The sequence below is a fragment of the Balaenoptera musculus genome, chromosome 14, assembly GCF_009873245.2.
Source record: "Balaenoptera musculus isolate JJ_BM4_2016_0621 chromosome 14, mBalMus1.pri.v3, whole genome shotgun sequence".
Lineage (NCBI taxonomy): Eukaryota > Metazoa > Chordata > Mammalia > Artiodactyla > Balaenopteridae > Balaenoptera > Balaenoptera musculus.
This window is the reverse complement of record NC_045798.1, coordinates 64,196,611-64,212,253: the sequence shown is the minus strand read 5'-3', so window position 1 is coordinate 64,212,253 and position 15,643 is coordinate 64,196,611. Positions and strand designations below refer to the sequence as shown.

The 15,643-nt window shown below is 36.2% G+C and overlaps 1 protein-coding gene across 5 annotated transcripts in view; it reads left to right on the top strand.

Annotated features, from left to right (window-relative positions):
• Nucleotides 1–15,643, top strand: part of SMAD2 (SMAD family member 2) — a 102,128-nt gene that overhangs the window by 72,887 nt on the left and 13,598 nt on the right. For all 5 annotated transcript variants that reach the window (XM_036874880.1, XM_036874878.1, XM_036874876.1 and 2 more), the window contains one exon: nucleotides 15,216–15,269. In XM_036874880.1, the coding sequence (XP_036730775.1) occupies nucleotides 15,216–15,269 (54 nt within the window). The remainder of the gene's footprint in view (nucleotides 1–15,215; nucleotides 15,270–15,643) is intronic.

Here is a 15,643-nt window from a genome sequence, read left to right as displayed (position 1 = left end):
ATCTTCTTCTTGGATTGATCCCTTGATCATTACGTCGTGTCCGTTTTTGTCTCTTGTAACATTCTTTATTTTGAAGTCTATTTTATCTGTTATGAGTATAGCTACTCCAGCTTTCTTTTGATTTCCATTTTCATGGAATATCTTTTTCCATCCCCTCACTTTCAGTCTGTATGTGTCCATAGGTCTGAAGTGGGTCTTTTGTAGACAGCATATATATGGGTCTTGTCTTTGTATTCATTCAGCAAGCCTGTGTCTTTTGGTTGGAGCATTTAATCCATTCACGTTTAAGGTAATTATCGATATGTATGTTCCTATGACCATTTTCTTAATTGTTTTGGGTTTGTTTTTGTAGGTTCTTTTCTTCTCTTGTGTTTCCCACTTAGAGACGTTTCTTTAGCATTTGTTGTAGAGCTGGTTTGGTGGTGCTGAATTCTCTTAGCTTTTGCTTGTCTGTAAAGCTTTTGATTTCTCCATCAAATCTGAATGAGATCCTTGCCGGGTAGAGTAATCTTGGTTGTAGATTCTTCCCTTTCATCACTTTAAATATGTTATGCCACTCCCTTCTGGCTTGTAGAGTTTCTGCTGAGAAATCAGCTGTTAACTTTATGGGAGCTCCCTTGTATGTTATTTGTTGTTTTTCCCTTGCTGCTTTCAATAATTTTTCTTTGTCTTTAATTTTTGCCAATTTGATTACTATGTGTCTCAGCGTGTTTCTCCTTGGGTTTATCCTGTATGGGACTCGCTGCGCTTCCTGGACTTGGGTGGCTATTTCCTTTCGCATGTTAGGGAAGTTTTCGATTATAATCTCTCCAAATACTTTCTCTGGTCCTTTCTCTCTCTCTTCTCCTTCTGGAACCCCTGTAATGCGTATGTTGTTGTGTTTAATGTTGTCCCAGAGATCTCTTAGGCTGTCTTCATTTCTTTTCATTCTTTTTTCTTTATTCTGTTCTGCAGCAGTGCATTCCACCTTTCTGTCTTCCTGGTCACTTATCCGTTCTTCTGCCTCAGTTATTCTGCTATTGATTTCTTGTAGTGTGTTTGTCATTTCAGTTATTGTATTGTTCACCTCTGTTTGTTTGTTCTCTAATTCTAGGTCTTTATTAAACATTTCTTGCATCTTCTCGATCTTTGCCTCCTTTCTTTTTCCGAGGTCCTGGATCATCTTCACTATCATTATTCTGAATTCTTTTTCTTGAAGCTGGCCTATTTCCACTTCACTTAGTTGTTTTTCTGGGGTATTATCTTGTTCCTTCATCTGGTATATAGCCCTCTGCCTTTTCATCTTGTCTACCTTTCTGTGAATGTGGTTTTTGTTCCACAGGTTGCAGGATTGTAGTTTTTCTTGCTTCTGCTGTCTGCCCCCTGGTGGATGAGGCTATCTAAGAGGCTTGTGCAAGTTTCCTGATGGGAGTGACTGGTCATTAATTCTTTGCTAATGTAAGCATTTAAAACTAAATTTCCCTCTAAGCCTTACTTTAGCTTCATACCAAAAGTTTTAATAAGTTATTTTTCATTATTATTATTATTATTCAACATCTTTATTGGAGTATAATTGCTTCATAATGGTGTGTTAGTTTCTGCTGTATAACAAAGTGAATCAGCTATACATATACATATATCCGCATATGTCCTCTCTCTTGCGTCTCCCTCTCACCCTCCCTATCCCACCCCTCTAGGTGGGCAAAGAGCAACGAGCTGATCTCCCTGTGCTATGTGGCTGCTTCCCAATAGCTATCTATTTTACATTTGGTAGTGTATATATGTCCATGCCACTCTCTCACTTCCTCCCACCCTACCCTTCCCATGTCCTCAAGTCCATTCTCTATGTCTGCGTCTTTATTCCTGTCTACGTTCTTCCCTACGTTCTTCCAGTTCCTTTTTTTTTTTTTTTAAGATTCAATATGTATGTGTTAGCATACGGTATTTGTTTTTCTCTTTCTGACTTACTTCACTCTGTATGAGTCCATCCACCGTGGTACAAATAACTCAATTTTGTTTCTTCTTATGGCTGAGTAATATTCCATTGTATATGTGCACCACATCTTCTTAGTCCATTCATCTTAGGTTGACACTAAGATGGACGCTTAGGTTGCTTCCATGTCTTGCCTATTGTAAATAAAGCTGCAGTGAACATTGTGGTACATGACTCTTTTTGAGTTATGGTTTTCTCAGGGTATATGCCCAGTAGGGGGATTGCTCTGTCGTATGGTAGTCCTATTTTTAGTTTTTTGAGGAACCTCCGTACTGTTCTCCGTAGTTGCTGTATCAGTTTACATTCCCACCAACAGTGCAAGAGGGTTCCCTTTTCTCCACAGCCTCTCCAGCATTTATTGTTTGTAGATTTTTTTGATGATGGCCATTCTGACCAGTGTGAGGTGATAACTCATTGTAGTTTTGATTTGCATTTCTCTAATAATTCGTGATGTTGAGAATCCTTTCATGTGTTTGTTGGCAATCTGTATATCTTCTTTGGAGAAATTTCTATTTAGGTCTTCTGCCCATTTTTGGATTGGGTTGTTTGTGTTTTTGATATTGAGCTGCATGTGCTGCCTATATATTTTGGAGATTAATCCTTTGTCAGTTGCTTTGTTTGCAAATATTTTCTCCCAATCTGAGTGTTGTCTTTTCATCTTGTTTATGGTTTCCTTTGCTGTGCAAAAGCTTTTGAATTTCATTAGGTCCCATTTGTTTATTTTTGTTTTTATTTCCATTTCTCTAGGAGGTGGGTCAAAAAGGACCTTGCTTTGATTTATGTCATAGAGTGTCCTGCCTATGTTTTCCTCTAAGAGTTTTATAGTGTCTGGCCTAACATCTATGTCTTTAATCCATTTTGAGTTTATTTTTGTGTATGGTGTTAGGGAACGTTCTAATTTCATTCTTTTCCATGGAGCTGTCCAGTTTTCTCAGCACCACTTATTGAAGAGGATGTCTTTTCTCCATTGTATATTCTTAACCTCCTTTATCAAAGATAAGGTGACCATATGTGCATGGGTTTATCGTATATTCTTACCTCCTTTATCAACGATAAGGTGACCGTATGTGCATGGGTTTATCTCTGGGCTTTCTATCCTGTTCCATTGATCTATATTTCTGTTTTTGTGCCAGTACCATACTGTCTTGATTATTGTACCTTTTTAGTATAGTCTGAAGTTAGGGATCCTGATTCCTCCAGCTCCATTTTTCTTTCTCAAGATTGCTTTGGCTAATCTGGGTCTTTGGTGTTTCCATACAAATTGTGAAATTTTTTTATTGTATTTCTGTGAAAAATGCTATTGGTAGTTTGATAGGGATTGCATTGAATCTCTAGATTGCTTTGGGTAGTATAGTCATTTTCACAATGTTGATTCTTCCAATCCAAGAACATGGTATATCTCTCCGTCTGTTTGTATCATCTTTCATTTCCTTCATCAGCGTCTTATAGTTTTCTGCATACAGGTCTTCTGTCTCCTTAGGTAGGTTTATTCCTAGGTATTTTATTCTTTTTGTTGCAATGATAAATGGGAGTGTTTCCTTAATTTCTCTTTCAGGTTTCTCATCATTAGTGTATAGGAATGCAAGAGACTTCTGTGCATTAATTTTGTATTCTGCTACTTTACCAAATTGATTGATTAGCCTAGTAGTTTTCTAGTGGCATCTTTAGGATTCTCTATGTATAGTATCATGTCATCTGCAAACAGTGACAGCTTTAATTCTTCTTTTCCGATTTGGATTCCTTTTATTTCTCTTTCTTCTTTGGTTGCTGTGGCTAAAAATTCCAAAACTATGTTGAATAATAGTGGCCAGAGTGGACATCCTTGTCTTGTTCCCGATCTTAGAGGAAATGGTTTCAGTTTTTCACCGTTCAGAACAATGTTGGCTGTGGGTTTGTCATATATGCCCTTTATTATGTTGAGGTAAGTTCCCTCTGTGCCTACTTTCTGGAGGGTTTTTATGATAAATGGGTGTTGAATTTTGTCAAAAGCTTTTTCTGCATCTATTGAGATGATCATATTGTTTTTCTCCTTCAATTTGTTACTGTGGTTTATCACACTGATTGATTTGCGTATATTGAAGAATGCTTGCACTCCTGGGATAAACCCCACTTGATCATGGTGTATGACCCTTTTAATGTGCTGTTGGATTCTGTTTGCTAGTATTTTGTTGAGGATTTTTGCATCTATGTTCATCAGTGATGTTGGCCTGTAGTTTTCTTTTTTTGTGGCATGTTTGTCTGGTTTCGATATCAGGGTGATGATGGCCTCGTAGAATGAATTTGGGAGTGTTCCTTCCTCTGCTGTGTTTTTGAAGAGTTTGAGAAGGATGGGTGTTAGCTCTTCTCTAAATGTTTGATAGAATTTGCCTGTGAAGCTGTCTGGTCCTGGGGTTTTGTTCATTTGAAAATTTTTAATCACAGTCTCAGTTTCAGTGCTTGTGATTAGTCTGTTGATATTTTCTATTTCTTCCTGGTTCAGTCTTGGAAGTTTGTGCTTTTCTAAGAGTTTGTCCAGTTCTTCCAGGTTCTCCATTTTATTGGCATATAGTTGCTTGTAGTAATCTCTTATGATCCTTTGTATTTCTGCAGTGTCAGTTGTTACTTCTCCTTTTTCGTTTCTAATTGTATTGATTTGAGTCTTCTCCCTTTTTTTCTTGATGAGTATGGCTAATGGTTTATCAATTTTGTTTATCTTCTCAAAGAACCAGCTTTTAGTTTTATTGATCTTTGCTATCATTTCCTTCATTTCTTTTTCATTTATTTCTGATCTGATCTGTATGATTTCTTTCCTTCTGCTAACTTTGGGGTTTTTTTGTTCTTTTTTCTCTGCTTTAGGTGTAAGGATAGGTTGTTTATTTGAGATTTTTCTTGTTTCTTGAGGTAGGATTGTATTACTATAAACTTCCCTCTTAGAACTGCTTTTGCTGCATCCCATAGGTTTTGGGTCATTGTGTTTTCATTGTCATTTGTTTCTCGGTATTTTTTGATTTCCTCTTTGATTTCTTCAGTGATCTCTTGGTTATTTAGTAGTGTATTGTTTAGCCTCCATGTGTTTGTATTTATTACACATTTTTTTCCTGTAATTGATATCTAGTCTCATAGCTGAATTCATTTAGCTTTTGCTTATCTGTAAGGCTTTTAATTTCTCCATCGAATCTGCGTGAGATCCTTGCTGGGTAGAGTAATCTTGGTTGTAGGTTTTTCTTTCATCACTTTAAATATGTCCTGCCACTCCCTTCTGGCTTGCAGGGTTTCTGCTGAAAGATCAACTGGCAACCTTATGGGGATTCCCTTGTATGTTAATTGTTTCTTTTCCCTTGCTGCTTTTAATATTTTTTCTTTGTATTTAATTTTTGATAGTTTGATTAATATGTGTCTTGGCGTGTTTCTCCTTGGATTTATCCTGTATGGGACTCTCTGTGCTTCCTGAACTTGATTGACTATTTTCTTTCCCATATTAGGGAAGTTTTCAACTATAATCTCTTCAAATATTTTCTCAGTCCCTTTTTTTATCTCTTCTTCTGGGACCCTGGTAAGTCGAATGTTGGTGTGTTTAATGTTGTCCCACAGGTATCTGAGATTGTCCTCAATTCTTTTCATTCTTTTTCCTTTATTCTGCTCTTCGGTAGTTATTTCCACTATTTTATCTTCCAGGTCACTTACCCGTTCTTCTGCCTCAGTTATTCTGCTACTGATTCCTTCTAGAGAATTTTTAATTTCATTTTTTGTGTTGTTCATCACTGTTTGTGTGTCCTTTAGTTCTTCTAGGTCCTTTTTAAATATTTCTTGTATTTTCTCCATTCTGTTTCCAAGATTTTGGATTATCTTTACTGTCATTACTTTGAATTCTTTTTCGGGTAGACTGCCTGTTTCCTCTTCATTTGTTTGGTCTGGTGGGTTTTTCTCTTGCTCCTTCATCTGCTGTGTATTTCTCTGTCTTCTCATTTTGCTTAACTTACTGTGTTTGGGGTCTCCGTTTCGCAGGCTGCAGGTTCGTAGTTCCCGTTGTTTTTGGTGTCTGCTCCCAGTGAGTAAGGTTGGTTCAGTGGGTTGTGTAGGCTTCCTGATGGAGGGGACTGGTGCCCATGTTCTGGTGGATGAGGCTGGATCTTGTCTTTCTGGTGGGCAGGACCACATCCAGTGGTGTGTTTTGGGGTGTTTGTGAACTTATGATTTTAGGCAGCCTCTCTGCTAATTGTTGGGTTTGTGTTCCTGTCTTGCTGGTTGTTTGGCGTAGGGTGTTCAACACTGTAGCTTGCTCGTTGTTGAGTGCAGCTGGGTCTTAGCGTTGAGGTGGAGATCTCTGGGAAAGCTTTCCCTGTTTGATATTGCATGGGGCCGGGAGGTCTCTGGTGGACCAATGTCCTGAACTTGGCTCTCCCAGCTCACAGGCTCAGGCCTGACACCCGGCCAGCGCACTAAGACCCTGTCAGCCACACGGCTCAGAAGAAAAGGGAGAGAAGAAAAAATAAGAAAGAAAGAAAATAAATAAATAAAATAAAATAAAGTTATCAAAATAGAAAAAAATTATTAAAAATAAAAAAATTAGGAAGTAAAAAGAAAAAGAGAGAAAAAGAAAGCAGAGAGCAACCAAACCAAAAAACAAATCCTCCAATGATAAAAAGCGCTAAAAAGTATATTTAAAAAAAAAAAAAAAGGACAGTCAGAACCCTAGGACAAATGGCAAAAGCAAAGCTATACAGACAAAACCACACAAAGAAGCTTACACATACTCACAAAATGAGAAAAAGGAAAATACATATATATTAAAAAAAATTTTTAAAGGAAGAGAGCAGCCAAATCAGTGAACAAATCTACCAATGATAATAAGCTGTAAATACTAAACTAAGAATAACGTAAAACCGGAGACAAATTAGATGCGGAAAGCAAACCCCAAGTCTGTAGTTGCTTCCAAAGTCCATCGCCTCAATTTTGGGATTATTTGTTGTCTATTCAGGTAATCCAGAGATGAAGGATACATCAAGTTGATTGTGGAGATTTAATCCGCTGCTCCCGAGGCTGCTGGGAGAGATTCCCCTTTCTCTTCTGTGTTCGCACAGCTCCTGGGGTTCAGCTTTGGATTTGGCCCCGCCTCTGCGTGTAGGTTGCCTGAGGGCGTCTGTTCCCCCCCCAGACAGGACAGGGTTAAAGGAGCGGCTGATTAGGGGGCTCTTTCTCACTCAGGCTGGGGGGAGGGAGGGGTACAGAATGAGGGGCGAGCCTGTGGTGGCAGAGGCCAGCGTGACGTTGCACCAGCCTGAGGTGCACCGTGTGTTCTCCTGGGGAAGTTGTTCCTGGATCATGGGACCCTGGCCGTGGCGGGCTGCACAGGCTCCCGGGAGGGGAGGTGTGGATAGTGACCTGTGCTTGCACACAGGCTTCTTGGTGGCTGCAGCAGCAGCCTTAGTGTTTCATGCCCGTCTCTGGTGTCCGCACTGATAGCCGCGGCTCGGGCCCGTCTCTGGAGCTCGTTTAGGCGTTTCTCTGAATCCCCTGTCCTCGTGCACCCTGAAACAGTGGTCTCTTGCCTCTTAGGCAGTTCCAGACTTATTCCCGGACTCCCTCCTGGCTAGCTGTGGTGCACTAGCCCCCTTCAGGCTGTATTCACACAGCCAACCCCAGTCCTCTCCCTGGGATCTGACCTCCAAAGCCCGAGCCTCAGCTCCCAGCCCTCACCCGCCCCGGCAGCTGAACAGAGAAGCCTGTCAGGCTGGTGAGTGCTGGTCGGCACCCATCCTCTGTGCGGGAATCTCTCCGCTTTGCCCTCCGCACCCCTGTTGCTGTGCTCTCCTCCGTGGCTCTGAAGCTTCCTCCCCGCCACCCGCAGTGTCCACCAGCGAAGGGGCTTCCTAGTGTGTGGAAACTTTTCCTCCTCCACAGCTCCCTCCCAGAGGTGCAGGTCCCATCCCTATTCTTTTGTCTCTGTTTTTTCTTTTTTCTTTTGCCCTACCCAGGTATGTGGGGAGTTTCTTGCTTTTTGGGAAGTCTGAGGTCTTCTGCCAGCGTTCAGTAGGCGTTCTGTAGGAGCTGTTCCGCATGTAGATGTAGTTTTGATGTATTTGTGGGGAGGAAGGTGATCTCCATGTTTTACTCCTCCCCCATCTTGAAGACGCCCCCCTTTCATTGTTATTTAATTATTATTATCATTTAAGTATTTTTGAATTCCTCTTGCGATTTCTTCTTTGATCCATGATTATTGAGAAGTTTGGTCTTTTAGAAGTATGGGGGTTTTCTAGATAGTTCATTGATTTCTCACTTAATTCCATTATGATTCAAATACACTATGTATGATTTCAGTCCTTTGAAATTTACTAAAAATTATTTTATGCCACAACATGGCTTATTTATCTTGATGAGAGTTCCATTTATAGTTTAAAAAATGTTGTTCAATTGTAGTGTTACTCTAAGTGTCACTTAGGATCATTGATGGTATTGTTTAAATCTTGACTCTGTCTGATTTGTTTCTACTTGTTATACCACTCACAGAGAGGAGTGTTAAAGTCTCTTAACTGTGGCTTTGGATTTGTCTGTTTTTCCTTTTAGTCCTGTCAGTTTTTGCTTCATGTATTTTGAATCTCTGTTATTAAGTGGTGCACGTTTAAATTGTCCTTCTGATGAAGTGACCCTTGTTATAAAATGTGTCTCATATAAACGTCACCATATATTCTTATTTCACAGGTGGCATGGTATATTTACTTTTACCATCCTTTTACTTTTGGTCTACCTGCATCTTTATATTTAAAATGTGTCTGTTGTGGATACCTTTTTATGTCTTACTTAATCTAACAATCATTGTCTTTTAATTGGAGTATTTAGTTCCTTTATAATTAATGTAGTTCTTGATAATCATTGGGTTTGGGTTACCATTTTGCTATTTCTTTTTTGTCTGTGCCATCTGGTTTTTGTTCCTCTGTTCCTGATTTCCTGACTTCTTTAGATTAATCGAATATATTTATATTTGAATCCACTCTGTTTACTCTCTTGAATTTGTAGCAGTGTCACTTAGTATTATTTTCTCAGTGAGTGTTCTCATGATTACAGTGTATATCCCCTATCATCACCTTCTACTTAGAATGTTACTTAAATTGTAATATTTTACAACTTCATATGAAATATAGGAACTTTACAACACTATAATTCCATTCACCTACCTCTGTCGTTTGTGCTACTGTTTTCATATATTTTATTTATAAATATGTATAAACCCCCAAATGTTATTTTTTGCTTTAGACTTTGAGGTTTTTAAAAAAATTATTTTAAAGAATTGAAAAGGAATGTTTTTTATTTACCTACCTTTTTTTTCCATTTCTGCTCTTCTTTTCCTGTAGAAATTTGTCCAGTTGTTTTAGCACCGTTAGTTGAAGATACTTTTCTTTCTTCATTGATTTACCTTGGTTTCTTTGTTGAAAATCAAGTGATAAGGTATATGTGTGTCTAACTTTTGGTCTTCGCTATGCCAGTTCAGTGACTTCATTTCAGATAGTCTGTTTTTCAGTTTCATAACTTCCATTTTAAACTCTTTATCTGATAAGTCCAGTATCTGGTTCATATGTAGCTTTGCTTGTGTTAACTTTAAAGTCTTGATTATGGGTCAGTTTTTCCTACTTCTTTGCATGTCTCATGTTTTTTAGTTGGATGCTGGATATTGTATATAAAATAATACTAGAGTGTAATATAGATAATATTTTCCTTATGAAAGACTCACCCTTTTCTTTCTCTGGTTGCTAAGTTGGGGATCTAATCTCTTCCATATATTAGGAGTTGAGTTGAATAGGTGATGATTTAATCCTTGACATCAAATCACCTCAGGTCTGAAGGAAGGGCAGTCCCCTACCTCAGCAGGTCTTTCAGATATGAGTATGGTGAGACTGTAGGATCTCTCACTGCTTTGCAGCCTTTGCCTGAAACTTCCTGTGCTACCATGTACTACTCAGCTAAAGACATGAGGGTTAGAATTGTCTAATGAAGAAGACTGTGTCTGTGGTTGGGCTTCTCAGATTCCAGTTGCCAGTGTGTGGCCATTAAAATTTCAGCCAGTTTCTCCTTTGGCAAGTACAATCCTACATGTGTCTATGTCCTAACTTGTCAGATACTCCCAGCAATGAAAATGGTTACCACTCTCTACTTAAATAGGAGGAGCTCATCCTTCTCTAAACTACTTCACTTAGACTTAAATGGATCTACAGTTTTTGGGTCACTTTTTGGTAAAAAATATAATTTTTTTTAGTGTTTCTGATATTTTCTTATTGTAGGAGCAAGGTTTTTTCCAACAGTCTTCTACATTCTAACCATAAGGGGAACCCTATAGAAGGTACTAATAAAAACAGAAGAGCAACTGTATTCTCATTATGAACATAATTCATGCTTGTAGAAAATTTGGAAATACATAGAACATAATAAAGAAACATGAAGGAAGTATGTATTTTTAAACTGGAATTGACATAGTACCTATTTCTTTTATTTTTGCTTAATCTCATATTTTTACCATTCTATGTCAAATAAAAGTTAAACAGTATTTTACAGGTTAAAATTATGTTGCAACATTTTGAATTATGCAACAAGTGGATGTTCATTATAAAAAATTAAACAGGTAAAACAAGAAACTTTAAACATTATATATAATTCATAAAAAACAGTACTGCAATGAACATCATAGAAAGATAGGTAGAAAGTGACAGAGGAATTTGCACCTAGGATCTCAGATTCTAGAAATTCTGTTCTTAACTACTGCACTAGACTTCCTCTGGCTCGTTTCAGATGACATGGGGAGAAATGCCAGCTTTTGCAATATATTGCTGAGGTAAGACTTGTTTGGTGATTAAGTAGGGATATGGTTGAAGGAATAATCCATCATGATTCTCAGTTTTTTGAAGGGTTTGTGAATGTGATTCGTCTGTGTATTCAGTAAATGAGATTTTTTTAAAGCATATGTTTAAGCCTTTTTTGGTATAAAAACAAAATCGTAGATAATTTTAGTTCTTCGGGATTATCTCTGTAATATGAATGCAAAGATAAAACTAAATGATTTTAAGGCCTTTAACTTTCCTGTCCTTCCATATATGCCTTTTGAAAGAATAAGTCTATTTTTATTTTCTTATTTGAATGATAATAACTTATGGTTAGTTAACACACTGAAACTTCTAAAAGTAAAATATACATTTCTTTGCCATTAATTTTGCTCAAGAAATTCAAAGTAATTTTAATATTTCTCAAAAAGTTATAAAATAGATACTAAACATGTAACATCTCATACCAAAATGAATTCCATTTGGAGAAAACGCTTAAATTAAAAAATGAGACTAATTTCTAGGACATGTGTTGAAGAATTTTTTAAATAATCTGAGCAAGAACTATGCAACATATAAAACCATAGAAGAAAAGGTTGATAAATTTGAATATATAAAATTGAAAATGTTACCACTGCACACCTGTTAGAATGTTCAAAATATGAATTCTGGCAAGGATGTGGAGCAGCAAGATCATTGCTGATGGGAATGCAAAATGAATGGTACAGCCACTTTGGAAGACAGATTGGCAGACTCTTACAAAGCTAAACATACTCTTAACCATGCGATCAGCAGTCATGCTCCTTAGTATTCACCTAAAATAGTTGAAAATTTATGTACACACAGAAACTTGCACATGGATGTTTATAGTGGCTTTATTCATAATTGCCAAAACTTGGAAGCAACCAAGATGTCCTTCAGTAAGTGAATGAATAAACTGTGGCATATCCAGACAATGGAATGTTATTCAGTGCTAAAATGAAAACTGCTAAATAAAGGCATGAAAATACATGGAACCTTAAATGCATATTACAAGTCAAAGAAACCAGTCTGAGAAGACTATATACTTTATGATTTCAGCTATGTGATGTTCCAGAAAAGGCACAAACAACTATAGAGACAGTAAAAAGATCAGTGATTGCTAGGGGCTAGAGGGCAGGGAAGGATGAACAGGTAAGCACGGAAGATTTTTAGGGAAGTGTAACTATTTGGTATGATACTACAATGGTGAATACATGTCATTATACATTTGTCAAAATTTGTAGAATGTACAGCACCAAGGATGAACCCTAATGTAAATTATGGGCTTCGAGTGAAAATGATGTCTATGTAGGTTCCTCAGTTACAATAAATGTACGTTGTGGCACGCGACACTGATGGCAGGCGAGGTTATACATGTATGTGTACATGGGTATATGGGAACTCTTGTACATTATGCTTAATTTTGCTGTGAACCTAAAACTCTAAAAAATAATGTTATACAAAATTTTTTTTACCTTGAAAGACCTACCAAAACAAACCAAAAAAACTTGGGGAAGTATTTGTAAATGTATGACAAGCCTAATAACTGATTTCTAAATTTAAAACCTACAAATAAAGAGGAAAAAGACAGTAGTTAATAGAAAAGGGACATGAAGAACATGAGTGCACTATTTATAACAAAATAAAAATAAGTAAAATTTTAAAAAATCAGAGTTGCCCCATTTAAACCTTTCAAGTTGTTATATGTCAGAAGGTAGTGACATGGCATGAAGAAACACTAGCTCATAAATTGTTGGTGGGTCTAAACATTTTGGGAAGGTACTTTGGTACTTATAAAAGTTTAACCTCACGTTCCTTTTGATCTAATATTTCCTTGTTGAAAAAATGTATCCTACAAATATCTGCGAACTTGTATGCAAGGTTACGTGCACAAGGGTTTCTCTAGATGTTTTAACTGCAAGTAATATAAACTAGCTTTAAATAGTGAGATTATTACTTCTCATAACTGGAAGTTCCAGACTTCAGTAGAAGCATGTATATACGAATAACTAATAGGTTAATCCTCATTTTACCTGGCTCTGTTCAAGAAAAAAGTTTCTAGAAAGTTCTGTTAGCTAATACATTTTTAGCTTAATTTAAGTTCTAAAAATTTTATATATGATTATAATCAACTTTTCTTTTCATAATATATAGTTGTAACTTTTATCACATCTGACTGGACTCCTTTTAGTCTAAACTAATGAACTGTGACTCTACTGGTCACGTCTTACAAGTATTTAATAGAGGGAGTAAACAGTTAAAAGATATGAAAAATTGGGCAGTTTCCTCCATTTCTAATAGTGGCTTTGTTTATTTTATCTCAGCTTCAGGAAACAGCAGTGAGTTTTAGTTCATTGTTCTAAATATATTTTGACCTTTCATAGCTGTACCTGTTGTGACTTGCCAACAGATTTTTCAAACTGAGGAATAAAAAAAGAACATAAGAACTTTGTTATGGAAGGCTGTTCTGTCTTCTCAAAAATCATTATCACCTGTTCTTTATTTTTGATTCATTAGTTTATGTGGGAATTGCTGTTTCACCTGTGTTGCCTGGTATTTTAGGTCATGGTTATAGTGTGGAGAGGGGAGAGGTCTACAGGGGGCATCTGACCTTATTCTACATCTATGCCATTGCTATATTTTTAAAGCTTGGGAGCTGTAAGTCATGCTTTTTTGGGTAACATTCTCAAAATATGTAGAGAATAATGATAAGAAAACAAAATTTATCCTACAATTATAATATGATTACTTAACAACAGTTTACAACAAATATGTTTTAAAATTTAGTTGCATGAAATTGAGTGAAGTAATCTCTCAGTCACTGTTTTTCTTGTGTCTGTGGTTCTTCCTTCTTTTTCTTATTTTATGTGTTTGTGCCCCCTCCTCCCTTATTTTCTTGATTAGATTTAGCCAGTTTACCTAAAACTGGAAGAAATGAATACTTTTCTAAGAAAATATAATTTACTGAAACTGACTCCAGGAAATAGAGCTGTCTGAACAGTCAACCTTCATAGAAGAAATAGAGAAGTGTCTTAGAATAAACCCTAGAAAATTTTTAACTGCAAAGAATTTCACATGGGAATTCTACTGAAATATTAAAGAATATGTTATTCCAATGCTAAGTAGTTTAAATAAACTGTTACAGAGCATAGAAAAGACTTAAACCTTTTAGCTTGTCTTTATGAGACAGCGTAATATTTGTGCTTGCAACATAGATCTACAGACCAGTATTGCTTACGATTATTGATGCACAATTCCTAAATAAAGAATTTTCTCTCTCTCATCCTCACAGCCAGCATCATACTTAATGGGCAAATACTAGAAGTAGTTCCTTAAAGTTAAGAGTAAGCCAAGAATTTCTGCTATCACCACTGTTTTATCAAAATGTGACATACCCCAAAATGATTGATAAATTATATCACATAAAAGTTTTTTTGACACTGCTTAATCAAAATTGGGATGAAGAATCATAAGCCAGATGACCAAATATTTGCATCCCATACCATGAAAAGACTAATATCACTAAAACATAAAGAGCCTTCTGTAAATCAGTGAGAAAAGTGATCAACACCACAATAGAAAATTGAGCAAAAGAAAAAAACAGACTATTCACAGGAAGGAAATAAAATATAAACAAGTATACAACTGCTCAATGTCATTTATAAGAGAAATACAAATTAAAACTATACTTGTTAAGACCTTGTTCTTACTTATCAACAATAGCACATGAGCCTCCCCTATTTATGTTGTTACTGGGAATGTAAACCGGTACAACCTCTATAGATGCCAATTTTGGCAAAATTTATCAAATTACAGATGGACAACCCTTTGATTTGGCAGTTTCTCTTTTAGAGCCTACCCTTCAGATACAATTGAGAATATGCATACTTGTGAGATTAGTTATTAGAATCTTGGTTCTTAAAGCAAAAGATTGAAGATAACCTGAATATCCATCAATATGGGATCATAATATTCCATAATGTAATGTTATGCAGCTAATAGATGGATAGATGGATGGATAAATAGATACGTAAGTAAAAGGGAAAGATGTCAACATCTCTGATAGAATAAGTAATAATAAAAGCAAAGTTCAGAACTGTGTTACCATTTGTACATAAAAAGCAGGAGGCACAGAACACAATATATTTGCTTATATGGTTTGAAGAATATTTCTGGAAAGGTACACAAAGAACTGGCAACATGGGATGCCTTTGGAAGAGGGTAGCTTGAAGCCAGGACTTTTTTGTATCTTTTATGTATTGAAGCTTCCAAAATTAAACTTCCATTAAGCAGTTGTATATTTTGAATTCTTGGTATGTAAATTATCTGTATTATCTGTGACCATTACAACCAGATACAATCAATTTTATTATTATTTGGTCAGAACTTATGGAAGTACTTTTACAGCTGTTTTAAAATTGAATCTTTTGTTTCAGGATCTCCAGCAGAACTGTCTCCTACTACTCTTTCCCCTGTTAATCATAGTTTGGGTAAGTTGCAAATACTTTTCCCCTACTGTTTTTATACCTTTTTAATTAAATGTCCTTTCTGGTAATTATTTTCCATATATATGAGAAAGAGATCCCAGTGAATAATCAAATGATTGTTCAAATTAGTGCTTTCTAAAAATGATACTGATAATGTGCCTCGATATTACTACAACTCTTTTCTCCCGGCACATATAAGAAGTTAATAATCTTTTTATTCATGGAAATCATATTCATTATTCATGAAAAATTTTCTTATATGGCTAGATTTTTATGTATATATTTAGTTTTTGATATATTTTATAATAGCAATTATTCATATGAGATGTGTGTATAAATATATATAGACATATATCACTCACATATGTACATGTAGT